Consider the following 14,718-nt stretch of genomic DNA (forward strand, 5'->3'; position numbering starts at 1 on the left):
CCCCCGGGGCTCTCAGTGGGTCGCCCGCCCCTCTTCCAAAAACAAATTCAATTGACATCCGTATTCACAGTAGATATATAACAATGATGTGAATATAAGACATTAAACAACCTCTAAATCAACTGAAACAGAAGACCAGAAAGTATGAGAATCAGATATTAATGCTATTTTTGCAGAACTAAAAGCAAACCTAAGCATCTTGATCCATAATTACATAAAAACTATCTAATATAAAATAGCCAAATCAGGAAAGCATATAGTCAACTTCACAAACAAAAATTCTATGAAATCATATTTTAAAAAAATAAACATTTAGCACTAATAAAAACCAAGCACCCAAGCAACTGAGATTCTAAACTTATTAAAAAAAGAGAAGTACTTCTAAAAATAAAAAATAAAAACAGAAAAGAAAATATATATGAGGCAGAAAACTAAAGTTTCACTAAATGCTTGAGGCAGAAAATATGAAGAATAAGCAACCAAAAATACTTTTAAAAAAGGAAGAATAAGAAGAAATAAGATGAATAAAGACAATGATAAATCCAAGAAAAATACAAAACTAATAAGAAGTATGCCCATGACAAACAATTAAGCACTTACGACATGCCCAAGTTAATTAAGTGTTAATGCATAATTCTGTCATTCAAGAAATAATCAATTATGCAAAACAACTGCACTGTATATTAAGGAAAACTATCCTAAATTCACTACCAGGTAAGTGTAAAATATTTTCCAAACAATCAACCCTTTCAATGACAGAAGGTTTCCATAACAACCATGTCACAAGTTGAAAGTGTTATTTAAGATGCCGAATAATAATGAAGGATGGAATTGGCTATGAATGCGCATGGGGATGTTTGATTCCATTCCTTCCCAAAGTTATCTAAGTTTCTAAAGTTCAGATGCTTTTAATAATAAACTGGCCCTAGCATTGTCATTTTATAACAAAATAAAAATTAGAATATTGAAACATTAAATTAACAACTAGAATTCAGGGGGAACCAGTAGGTCTTAAGCACAATAAACTCCCATAACTCAGAAAATTGAAACTACAAAAATAAAAAAAAAACACCAAAAGAAGTAAAGAAATACAAAAGATCAACAGCAGTAATTCAGAATTTTTGAATACAAGATTCAAAAAAAATTCTGAAGAAAACCTTATGGTTGAAATTCCAGAAATATTACCAAGATCAAGCGCCCATGCTACAAGATCAACCCGGAAACCATGAAACAGAAAATCAAAGGCGATGATCCAAAAATAAACAAAATGAAATGAAATGAAAAAAAGATCTAGAGATCTCATAGTAAAAAAACTTTATAACGGAGAGAGCTTCTCCACCACCATCATCTTCTCCTCTTAAAACAACATTTGATACCCAGAATCAATGAACCCTAACCCTAGAAAAAGTTAATTAATCACCAAACCATCACAAATTTTCAGAAATAAATTAATCAAACGGTTTATAGATCAAAATACCACTCTGGAAGCGGTCTGGATCAAGATTGTCAACATGTGATCAAAATTATAGTCATTCGTGAGCAAATCTAGAACCAAAACACCACAAAAATTAGGAAAAAATCGGAAGAAAACTAGGTAGAGAAATTGAGATACTTAGATAGATCTCCGGAGAGGTAGGCGTCATCACCATCCCCACCATCATCGAAGTTGAGGGCCTAAAGAGGATCATACCTGAAATCCCCGGAATGACGACGACGGTGATCATTGTGGGATATCTGAGACAATAGTGGAGAAGGAACAATAGCGGTTGCCGATCGGATCCAGGCGAAGGAAGAGCGGATGAGGGAGGCGGCCTGGCGGTCGTCGGTGTCACAATCGGCTGCTTGAGTCTCGAGAAAGGGAGAGTAAGGGTTTGCTTGGTTGGAGGTTTTTGGGGGTAAGGTAAGGGAAAGGTTTTTAAAAACCCATGGTTGGGTAGGAGATTTTAGGGGGAGGTAGGGGTTAAAAGGGTTAATGGAGATTTCAAAACCTCCACTTTTCTCTCATTTCACTTCATTTTTGCCCCTTTCAGCTTACACCGTCTAGCTTTGTTTGAGTGAATTCCAGCCTTACCCTTGTCAGTCGTGGGAAAAGAATTGTCCAATCACATCATCTTTTTAAAAATTATACTTTGAATCATTTTTCATCTTGGACTCTTGATGTTTTATTGTTCCCCACTTTGTGTTTTGAAATTTTTTATCCCATTTGGTGTCTTGGAGTTTTTCTGGTTCCCCTATAAGGTGTCTTGGCATTTTTCCATTTTCATCCTTTTGGCCATTTTTACCTTTTCTTTGTTGCATATGGATGAAATTGAACTCTGCAATCCAATTTTATTTTGATTCATATCTACCTAAACAAATTCAAAAAAATTAACTTCATAGGTAATTTGGATGGTCTTAAGGGGCCGTTTGGTTGGCGGTAATGTGCAAACATTACCGCATGTTACGTGGTAATCTTTTCACATTACCATGTTTGGATTATTGGTGGTGGTAATATTGATGGTAATTTGTAATTACTAACCTTGAAGATTACTAAAGAAACTTGGTAATCCCATTACCACCAAAATAAAGTGGTATGTTGGATTACTGCAAGTGGTGGTAATCGAAATATTTTTGGACAACTATGCCCCTTTGTTTAAATATAATAATTTTTCATACTTTATTTGTTGGATAAAAATTAAATTTAAATAACATTGTTTTTTTGGAATATGTTTAGCTTCGAAAAGTTAATTTTTTATCCAAAAATTTTTATTTTTATTTTTAAATTTAAACTTACATAAAAATAAGTAGACTACAGAGTATTTTTGGAAAATTTAGAATATTACCAAGTTTATTACTATGTAACATGAGTTTCCAACCAAACATGGTTATCATGAATTACCACAACATTCCTGGGCATATAACATTCTCAATCTTATTACCACGGTAATCTCGTTACATGATAATATATCATTACCGCGAACCAAACGGCCCCTAAGTAATTAAGATAGTGACAACTTGGCTATTTAAAAATTAAAATTAGATGGACCACTTGGGTCATGATAAACCAATCTGCAGTGATACATTGAGGAGAATCATCAAACTCCACAGTTGCTATTCCTGATAACAAGGGATGAATAATTTCTTGAATTAAAACATACTAGACTATTTTTTTAGAAAAAGAAAGGAAACATGCATGATTAACAAGTACTGAATTAGAAAAACAAAAGAGGAAACTTCATTGTCTAGCTTATTTGCTATGATGACACCAATTACTAAATAAGATATATATATATATATATATATATATATATATATATATATGTGGATTAACAAGACGACACCAATTCATACCAGTAAGAAAATGATGTTCTTCAAGGCTGTTGATAAGTTACTTTATCTTTTCTGGTCCTAATTAAATTAGGATTTTCAATTATCAATAGTTTATTTTGTTTAGGGTAGTTTTATTTTACTTTATTTTATTTATTTATCCTTGTTCTTATTCGGATAAATTTGCAAAGCCTAGAAACACAAGGAATAGAAAACTTATCGAAATTTTATCACATTTGGAGAATGGGGTTTCCTCAAAACAACGCAATTTTGATTCTGTACACAAGAATTCTATTAATTGTGATAAGCTTAATTTGCTGCACTTGTTTTTGACAGAGCTCTCAAAAGTCTTTAGTTTAAATAGTGTGACTCTGTTGCTGTACATTGTCAATCTCTGGCAGTATGCATGTTTTATATAAGTTTTCGAATGATTTGGTATTTGTTTGGCAGGATGGAAAAAGAGGCGGATTATATCGGTCTCTTGTTGATGGCTTCTGCTGGATATGACCCACATGTGGCACCAAGTGTTCATGAAAAACTTGGACAGATCACCAAACAAACTTCAAGGCCTAAATATCTTTCAACTCATCATTCACCCAAAAAAAGAGCAGAACTGTTGTCTCAGGCAGAAGTGATGGAAGAAGCACGTTCTGTTTACCACGATGCGGTTGCCGATCATGTTGTTTCTGGTTTTCTATAGATGCTTCATCCTATTCTTTTTTTCTGCTGTTGTTAATTGGTTTTAAACTTTTAATGCTCTAGACAATAACAAAATTAAGATGATGATGATATCAGATGATGGAGGAAAAGTAAAAGAGGAAGAAGCCGGTGTAAATTGAGTATTTTTTAGTGTTAAAAAAAAAATAATAATTCTCACAAGCTCAAATTATCTGCACATGTAACTTGATGCTGCTTTCTTGATGAGTTTGATGAGTGACTTTACTGTAAACTAACAGAAATGCTGTTGTTTGCATGAGAAAGCTGAGAAATGCAGCCAGATTGTTTAGATGCTTGTGGATGTCAGTGCCAAAAGTTTTGGTTTAAATAAAACCTATAAATAAAAATTCAAATGATTCATCTTTATGGATTACATTCACCCAAGAAAAATGAGTTTCTTGTCTTTTTAATCTGGAAGAATTGTCATGATGTTTGCATTAAGATTTTAAAGTTATATGACTTAATCCACTTTCAAAAATACCCGGTGTCATTTTTTGTTATATTTATTTTACCGGCCATCCTGGATCAAAATTGAAGCATATATATAGTTATCATTGGAAGAATCATCGTGTCCTTTCTCTTTCCTTTTTAATAAAGTTATGATTTTCTTCTTTCTGTTTTTTTAATAAAGTTACGATTTATCCAAAAAAAATTTTTGAAGCACAGTTATCATTGAAAGAATCCTCATGTCCAAACAGTAAACATATATATTGTTTTCAGCCGTAACTATAATTGGATTTTCAAAAAGCTTGATTTGTTTATTCTTTTCTTTTGTTTTATTTATTATTAATATTATTATTTTATACAATTGACAAGTGGGGATGGCAAAACCCAATCCGCCCTGAAGTTCCCGCCCCGATCCACCCCTGCTTTGGGCGGGGCGGGGCGGGTTTGGTATTTGTTTGCCCCGCCCCACCCCACCCCGATAATAATTTAATTTATTATAAATATTATATAATGTATGGGATAAATGAAATTTTTTTAAAATTTTCAATAAATTTCTTATGAGCTTGTCTTTATAAACATATGTTTTATAAAAAAATCTATTTTATAAATATTTTTAAGAATTTTGGTTACTTATTTGCAACTATGAGCAAGGCGGGATATTTACATAAAAAGAAAAACAGGGCGGGAATAGTGCTCCGCCGGTGCCCCGCTTATTACCATCAAGGGCGGGGATGGTAGAGGCATGCCCCGCCCTCGCCCTGCCCCGCCCCATTGCCATCTCTAGTGACAAGCACATGGTAGTATATTTATCAGAGGATTCGAACTCTCACCAAATTAACGTGAGATGATTTTTTTTTTTTAATGAAATCTGCTACACTATATCAGAGATGATTCTTTTTTCTTTGACCGGAGAATTTTTGCATATATATATATCATATATATCCTTCTATCCTACATATATCATAAAAAAAATATACTATTACACGTTAAATGGCTAAAAAAATTTCTAATGATCATTAAATTAATGTTTTTACACACATATCCAAAAAAAAATTTAAACTAGATTTACTCATTACATATAAATAAAAATTAATATTGCTGAAGCTTATTAGAGAATTTCAATAAAATTTTATTTTTATTATTGTAAGAAAGTTAACATTCATATAATTTATAATAGATTATAATGGTGTGTATATGGGATAAAACGATATATATGCAAACAAATCAAATTTCAAGGGTTATACATGACATGTACTTTTATTAAGAAATACAATTAATTAGATAAATTTTCAAAGGTACCCAAGTGATCTGTTTGTAATTATTTTGGAAAATAATTAAAACTTAAAATAATATTGTATATTTAGTTTAATTTTACATAATAATTGTATTGGAATTTATGAATATTTATAAAGTCATAATTAATATATTTAGAAGTTACCCACAAATAAATATATCCTTTTATATATTTTAAGTAAAAATTACCAAAAACACCCTCTAAGTTTGCAATATGTACAAATTGTCCCTCTAAATTTAATTATCCATAAAAACCCCCTCCTTTTGAATACAATGCATTTGAAACCCCCTAAGCATGTAATGAAGTTTGTTTTGAATTTTTTGGACGAAATTATCCCTTGCATGGGAAGTTGTGGCAAGTGAGACATGGTTTGAACATAACGCCCTTTGCTGCAATAATTTTTTTTTTAAGAGGAAGCAGTTTTTTTTCTTGGTTAATCCCCAAAGAACACCATTATCGTACTTTTGGTTTCTCTCTCTTCATCTCTTCAACTTTTTCTTTTTCAAAGTTATCGTCCTAAATCATTCCTAATAATAGATATTGAGCAAAGTAATTGATAAAATCCACTAGTTGTGGACCAATCAGATATATAAGAATCATATAATACTGAATAACAAAAACATTCGACCTAAAGTCTAGGGATAATTTTCTTAGTTAAATACTAACCTTAGCTCTTATTTTAATTTGAGCACCAACATTTAATTTGTATCAAAATAGACACTAAGGATATGTTTGAATGCTCTCAATCATTACCTTGGGAAAGGGAATCATTGATTACATATTCTCTTCCCTTTGTTTGAAATGTTATTTTATGTAGGTAATCATTGAGGGTCGGTGGAATTCATTACCTCTACCAAAAGAATAAGTTATTCCTCCCCCCTATTGGGGGAAATTACTTAATTAATTAACTTAATTAATTCAATTCATAAAATAATTGATTAACTTAATTAATAAAATAATTAATTGACTTAATTAATTATGTTAATAAAATAATTAATTGTATTAACTTAATTAATTAAATAATTCAGTTAATAAAATAATTGATTAACTTAATTAATAAAATAATTAATTAACTTAATCAATTAACTTAATTGTATTAACTTAGTTAATTAACTTAATTAATTCTTAATTGTCATTAAACATATATATATATATATATATATACATAATTATTTTATTAAGAAAGGTATAAAAGTAATTGTCTCACATATCCTCCACTTACTTTTTACATTCCTAATACATAATCCTCTTTAACCAAACACAATTTTCATTTCTATCCTCTCCTAATTAATTAAGTTAATTAATTATTGTATTAATACAATTAATTAATTAATTAATTCTTAATTGTCATTAAATATATATATACATAACTATTTTATTAAGAAAGGTATAAAGGTAATTGTCTCGCATCTCCTCCACTTACCCTCCGTTTGGTTCACGGGGCATGGGAATGGGAATGGGAGTGGTGGATGGGGATTGGGGATGGGAATAAAAGTATAGGGATAAAAATGAAGATAGTGTTTGGTTGGAAGAAATAAAAAGTGGGAATAAAAATAAAATAAAAAAGAGAAATCATGTAAAATTACTTTTATATCCTTTAATGTAAATGAATAATATTATATAGTATAGTACTAAAGTTAATTATATTTAAGAATGATTAATTTTTTAATTTATAAAATAATTTAAACAAAATTATTCATTTTTATTATTATAATTAAATATTTTAAATAAAGTCTAATTTAATTATTATATGTTTTATTATAATTATTAAAATAATTAATCTATTTAACTATTATCCAATTTAATTTTTATGATTAAATATTTAATTAAATATATATTTTAACTACGGTTTCATGAAAATTAAATTGGACAAAATTTATACTTTTCTAAAAAAAATTTTGAAGTCTATTTTAATTATGATTTAATTATGATTAATAAATGTTTAAAAATATTTTTATTTAATTATACCAATTAAATATTTTAATGACATAAATTAATTTAATTATAGGATGTATTTAATTAAAAAATGATTACAAAGTTAATTGTCAAAGTTAATTGTCAATTTTACCCTCCAAAGTTCAAAATATTACAACCTAGTGCCACCAACTCGATAAATGACAACAATTCGTCTTCATCAACCACACTATCCACTCTTCTCAGCCGGCTTGGAATTCCATGGCGTCCGATTCTAAGGAAATCCTCTCAATCTTCTCAAAATCTAGTTCAATTCAATTATTGAGCTTTGAATTCCATCTTCTAATCTGTTTTTCTCATCCTATTTCATTAATTCTTTCAGGAAATCGTTGGAGCTGAACCAGCGAAGCTGAAACTCTATAGCTACTGGCGCAGCTCGTGCTCCCAGCGCGTTCGTATCGCTCTCAATCTCAAAGGTTGGTTCTTTACCATGGATTACCTTCGGATTCATGTTTACTTTTTAATTTTCAGAATCAAATCGGAACTTTTATTGTTTGATTGATTTATGTTTTGCATACGCCTTTAAATAGGTTTGGATTATGAGTATGAGACAGTGAATCTTTTGAAAGATGAGCAATTTGATCCTGGTATGGTGTCTAAAGTTCTTGATTTTTCTTAAGAAAAACTTAAATCCTTTTTTTTTTTTCTGAAGTTGGGATTTTGGTGTTATTTTGTGTGAAAAATTGTAGAGTTTGAGAAGCTTAATCCCATTAAGTATGTACCCTCATTGGTGGATGGAGACGTTGTTGTTGGTGATTCTTTAGCGATCATTCTTGTGAGCGCATGATGTACCTGCTTAAATGAAAATTATGGCTTTTTATGTTGATTTTTTTGTATCATTTGTCATTGAGCCTCTTTCTCTTGTGCTTGAAAGTATTTGGAAGATAAGTACCCTCAACATCCATTGCTTCCCAAGGATCTTAAAAAGAAGGCTCTTAATCTCCAGGTGAAGAAATATTACTTTTCTTATTTTTGTTATCAGTATATTTTTTTTATCCTATTTTATTTGTATGTGGTGAATGAATGTGTTCGTTATCTAGTGTGCCTTTTTAGGTTTGTGTGGTTGTGTAAAAGCTGATCATTAAGGTGTACTTTTGAAAAGGAAAAATAAAGACAGTTTTGCATTTTTTTGTGGGGAGAACATCATGAAAAATTTAATAGGAGACTAACAGTAAACCCTGAAAGTCTCAAATGCTGAAATCATCTCATGCAAGATGCGAGTGCATTGACGAAACTCAATTTTTATCGGTTAAACTTTTTGTTTTAAAGTGTAACCCTTTTATGAGGCATCATATTTTTTTCATCTGAAAGTGGTATTTTGTCCTCTACTATGCTTGGAACTATAAATTTTTTTTTATACTTTTTCTTCCATCTATATAATATCAATCTATTATGTTGTTACCACTAATTAAGGATAAAGTGTACCCAGTCAATTCATTTGTAAAAACATTGGGTTAAAAGCCATCAGAACTGGCCTCAGGCAAATTTAAGTATACAGTATACTACTAATGCCCCCTTACGATGTGAGCATGGCTTTTTCAATTCAGCATTGGTGTATTCATTACGGAAATAAAGGAATTTGAAAGAGAAATAATATTTTTTATTTGACTAGATTTTGTCATGAGACTTCTAAATATCAATGTTTTGATTTGTACTATAGTGTATCACTTCACAAGATCACAATAGTATCTCATTTTTCAGGTGGCAAACATTGTTGGTTCAAGCATTCAACCCCTTCAAAATCTCTCTATACTAGTAAGTTTAAAACTCCAACTGTTGCTTCCAAGAATTTAGTCATTTGCTTAAACAAAATTATCAACTGTTAATATGCTGTGTATCATTTGACAGAAGTTCATTGAAACTAAATTTGATGCTGATGAGAAACTTAAGTGGGTTCAACATTACATTGTGCAAAAGGCTTTTTCTGGTAAAATTTTTGAGTTTTAATATCATCATTTTCGCATATACTTCTAATTGTTATACATGCTCTTTCTTGTAATCTGCAACAAGGTTCCCATGATTTTAAACAAAATATAGTTTCTTGCAAACAAAATTGCAACTATGGTCAGGCACACAGTCACCCATTGTTCAGGAAGATGTGCCACGATGAAGAGTGGTTTAATATGATTCTTAACAAAGAATCAAAGATGCTCAAGACATTAATCAATTTTACTTCGAATTGCATACTTCTGTAGGAAACAGCTAAATGGTGCTTTAATCCAGTAACCTATCCGTCAAAAGAAGGCATATGGATTGAGTTTTTGTTTTCCTCATCAGCCAAACTGACAAATTTCTATTGTTTTGAAGAAATGATATCAAGTAGTACAATCTTAAACAGTCCTTGCCTGAAACCTACTAAACTATCTATACTCTGCCAGAAAGTTATGCTTCCATCCTATTTGAACCTCCAGATAGTATTTTGTGAATCATCTGTATTGGACCTCTGACCACTTAAAGAAGACACATATGCAGCCACTGGAACTCCACTTAGAATGCCTAACTCTACCCTTAGGATTTATCCGGTTTGAGATTAGATGCACATTGAGACTTGAAATCAAACTTCTGTCCGTTGTAAGTGTAACAAAAAAAATTTTGTCCTGTTTACAGCTTTGTCCTCTATTTCGTTTCCTTAACACCGTAACAGTTATTATTGTGTGTTGATGATTACCTCTTAAGTTCTCAGCTGAACAACTCCTTATGATGTCCATCATACCTTGTGAAAATCAAGCTATTGAATTTGCAACCTTAGTTCATCTATTTTATTTTATAATTGTCCTTGCAACTGATTCATGGTATTTATGCTCTTACGGTCTTTACTTTTGTTTCAGCTCTGGAGAAGCTTCTAAAGGATGTTCCTGGAAAATATACTACAGGAGATGAAGTCCTACTGGTTTGTGTGCTGTCAATTTGGTTATTATTATTTTTTCCCTTGTGACATTTAATTTTCCCGAATTCAGTTCGGATGACATTTACATGGGACTATTTCAAGCAGTTTCCAGTTTTATAAAACCAGATATTTTCATGTTCTTTGTCTTGAACTAAATAAAGATCTGATTTTCATGAAGCTTTGAATACCATCCATGATCGCTGGCATTATGCATTTTATACGCTGGATCTACACCATGTTTCAACCACCTAAACTAACTTCTCAACCTTTGAATGATAAAATGTGAAATTGTGTATAAATTGAAAGTCTTTCAATCTTGGCTGAGAACATGTGAATTTCATTTGACTGATATCAGTGACGGCTGTCATATGCAGGCGGATGTGTTTTTGGCTCCACAAATTGATGCAGGGGTAGCAAGGTTCAGAATTGACATGGTAATATTTTTTTCTTTCCTTTTTTTTTCATGTGATAGTTGAACTCATGGAATAACAATATATGCAAGCACAAATATATTACATATTTCTATTTCTGTTAAACTTTTTTCGTGTTCTCTCTGTGTGCGCCTGGATGCTATTGTGATCACAAAACCATGCTTTTATTTTTCAATTCTTTTAATGCAGATTCATGATTCACAAGTATTCTTTCTTTTTCTTATTTTCCAGACTGAATACCCAAGACTAGCCAGAGCTCATGCTGCATATAGTGAGCTTCCTGCATTCCAAGCTGCTCTTCCAGAAAGGCAGCCAGATTATCCTACTTGAGCTTAATCCTTGTCACGGTTCGGTTAGCATTGTTAAAAATAAATAATCAGTATTACTATGAATGATACATGTTCTTTGAGTTTTAGCTCTCTCTGTATGTTGTAAATAATGCTGAAGACTCTTTTTCATGTAACTTCATATGAGAACAAGACTCTGCCTTCTGAAGTTAATTTCTCAGAATTTATGAGATACTATTACAAACATTATGAAGGTTTTTTTTTTCATGTATATGCCCTTATAGAACTCATCTTTACTTCTTTACCTTACAACATTTTTATTTAGTTATATATCCCTTTTACCACTAAAATTGTCACGCCCTGAACCTAGCCGGACGCGTGGCAACCGCCCACGACAACAAAAAGTGGGTCCCACATGGCACCCCCACCTTCAAGTCGCCGTAAGGCTAAAGCAGCAAACCTGCTAATCTGATTCTTTAGAGCATGGAACAATATCAACAATGAAAACATAATAGGGTTCCCTCACATGGACCCTAAATACAAAGAGAACATCACAAAATAATACAAATGGGGTTTTCGATTTACTATCAAGAGGTACAAATATAAGAACAATACATAATGGTCAAGTCTAGTGGATCCATAAAATTTACATACACACTATAATAAACCTAGACAAGGAAAACAGACAAATTACTCTCTACTTGCGGCTGGCCAGATCGATGTCGCGATGCGAGAAAGAAGAAAGGAGAGTGGTGAGTAGCATGTGTTACCCAGTGAGTGGTGACAGCATAGATATAACAGAGAGATCAAGTATTTCAAATCTTTATCTACCACAATAATACTAACATATAAAAGAAAATTTTCAAGTATTCAACAGGTAAACAAATAACACAATGCCTGACAATAGAATGGCGGTAACTTTTCAACACATTGAACACGGTTTAAGAAAATGCTTGGGTGGCCTCAAACCATTCCCAAGCTAGTCATGGCCCGACATTAGCTACAGGGACTCCTGAGTGTTTTAAAACCTTAACAATGTAAATGTTGCCCTTTCCTTGGTGTTGGCCACTGAGATTCCAGTGTGGTAACCTCGGGTTTCTCACAAAAAGAGAACCCCTGTCAATGGCTCCGCGCACCTCTTGAACAAAGTAAACACAGAGTTAACCACGCCGCCTCCCATTAGGCCGGACCGTGAGAACCCACCTGCTGCGGTGTCGGGACCCTAAATCAGAGTTACCATCAAAATCAAATACTGAGAATAGAATTCTTTCCGATTTCCAACTCAAAGGAAACCATCAAACAATGTTTAAATATATAAAGTGCATCAACCCTTATTCCATTTGCAAATGACATACTTACACATGTAAACATGTTTATTCAAAATGAATACATATAAGTATTCTAGGTTTAGCCATTTTCAAATATATTTCATACTCACAATATATATATATATATATATATATATATCAATTTTATGTTATAAAACACATAAGGAAATACTGTAATACTCTTGATTGTTGAATCTATCATTTCACAATTAAACCACTCACGAAGCTATTACGTCTCGTCTCGAAAAGCGTGCTCAGTCGATCGGTGAGTTCCTTCCCCTTGGAGGATGTTTCACCACCTAGATACAAGCAGAGAATCAAAATACTAATGAACATAAGAATGATAGCTAAAAGGAATGCATGTAAATGCAATTATACAAGTCGACTACGAAACCTTAGGGTTTTTGAGGCAAAACAACGTCATTTTGGACCCAAATGACATCGGAATGAAGCAAACCTAGCTCCAATGAGTTCAGGGTAAGAAGGGCTTCAATTTGGACCAAGGAAATACCGAAAAAGGCTCAAAATTTTTCGGTGCTTTACTGATAACTTCGAATTTACTACGATAAAACCGGACCCTTATACTATGGTTTTTCTTCAAATTTACAACACTAAATCAAGAAATTTCTTCAACAACATTCTCGTATATGAATCACAAATCATTGGCTTCAATTTGAGCCCTATAAACCATCAAATCAAGGAGAGATCGAAGTTTTTAAAGAAAATCTAAAAAAACAAAAATACGGAGAAATACTAAATGAAAACATTAGATCTAAAACTTACCAAGTTCGAGGGGTGAGGGAGGAAGGAGTTTGGTATTTTTAGTTCATCGAAATGCTCACGGATTCCTTCTAATGTTGTGGTCGGCGAACAAGAAAGCGAAGAAGAAAAAAAGTAATGAAGAAGAAAGGAGATGAGGTTTGGCTTTTCTCTCTTTCTTTTCTTCTCTTTTTAGGGAAATGACCTAATTGCCCTCTAATAGAGAAATAATAGTAAATGGATCCAAATGACGGAATTACCCTTGTTTTTCACATAAAAGCTACCATGCAAACATGGAAAAATGTCACTACTGCTAAATGACCATTTTAACCCTGATGCGAGCATAAAAATCTAAAAAGAGGCCGAGGTCTAAATCATGGCCGGTCTGACACTCTACCCTCCTTAAAAAAAATTTTTGTCCTCAAAATTTCGACTACTGAACTCATTGAATAAATGGGGATATTTCTTTCTCATGAGCCGATTCGGGGCTCCCAAGTCAACTCCTCTGTCGATCACTTTTCAAAGAACTTTTACAACTGGCACCACTTTTCCCCGAAGTACTTTCTTTAGTCGATCAAGAATACAAACAGGTCTCACTTCAAAAGTCAAATCTTCTCGAAGTTCCACTGGGGGTATTTCAATTGAATGCGACGGATCTGGTACATACTTCTTTAACAACGAAACATGGAAGACATTATGGATCCTCTCTGATTACGGTGGTAGCTGAGTACTATAAAGCCCAGCTGGCCCCGATTCTTTCAAGTAACAAGAATGGCCTAATGTAACGAGGATTTAATTTTCCCCTGCTACGAAACCGAATTACTCCCTTCAAGGGTGATATCTTCAAAAAAACTACATCGCTCAACTTGGAATTCTAAATCTCTTCTCACATTATCGGACATAGCTCTTTTTATCGGTCTTGGGCTACTTTTTAATCTATCTTGTATTACCTTCGCTTTTACGTGGTTACCTCGATTAGTTCCACATTTTGCAACTTTCTTTCACCGACTTCACTCCAGCGGAGGGATGTTAGAGCACTTACGTCCATACTAAAGCTTCATGAGGAGCCATACAATACTTGCATGGAAACTATTATTATAAGCGAATTCCACAAGAGGTAAATGCTTGTCCCAACTTCCTTGGAAATCAAGAACACAAGCTCTCAGCATATCCTCAAGTATGCGGATGCGTACACTCGATTGTCCGATACATACGAGGATGGTATACGATCTTGAATCTCAAAGTCGTCGAGGCCATGAAACGGGGTGCCAAAAGCGAGATGTAAATC

The 14,718-nt window shown here is 32.6% G+C and overlaps 1 protein-coding gene across 1 annotated transcript; it reads left to right on the plus strand.

The window, feature by feature from the left end:
- The first annotated feature begins 7,894 nt into the window (after window positions 1–7,894).
- Window positions 7,895–11,386, plus strand: LOC120254129 (glutathione S-transferase zeta class-like). The gene is made up of 10 exons (XM_039262272.1): window positions 7,895–7,957; window positions 8,061–8,154; window positions 8,269–8,325; window positions 8,428–8,513; window positions 8,613–8,684; window positions 9,440–9,493; window positions 9,587–9,665; window positions 10,567–10,628; window positions 11,000–11,059; window positions 11,288–11,386. The coding sequence occupies exons 1-10, from the start codon at window positions 7,940–7,942 to the stop codon at window positions 11,384–11,386; spliced, it is 681 nt and encodes a 226-aa protein (XP_039118206.1). The 5' UTR covers window positions 7,895–7,939.
- Window positions 11,387–14,718: the final 3,332 nt, after the last annotated feature.

Source organism: Dioscorea cayenensis, unplaced genomic scaffold (assembly GCF_009730915.1).
Source record: "Dioscorea cayenensis subsp. rotundata cultivar TDr96_F1 unplaced genomic scaffold, TDr96_F1_v2_PseudoChromosome.rev07_lg8_w22 25.fasta BLBR01000356.1, whole genome shotgun sequence".
Classification (NCBI taxonomy): domain Eukaryota; kingdom Viridiplantae; phylum Streptophyta; class Magnoliopsida; order Dioscoreales; family Dioscoreaceae; genus Dioscorea; species Dioscorea cayenensis.

What these genes read in the sequence shown, in the direction of transcription:
- LOC120254129 (XM_039262272.1), top strand. An exon ending in AGAAGGCTCTTAATCTCCAG is followed by an intron (nt 8,685 to 9,439) that starts GTGAAGAAATAT and finishes CTCATTTTTCAG; the next exon opens with GTGGCAAACATTGTTGGTTC. An exon ending in TTCAAAATCTCTCTATACTA is followed by an intron (nt 9,494 to 9,586) that starts GTAAGTTTAAAA and finishes ATCATTTGACAG; the next exon opens with AAGTTCATTGAAACTAAATT.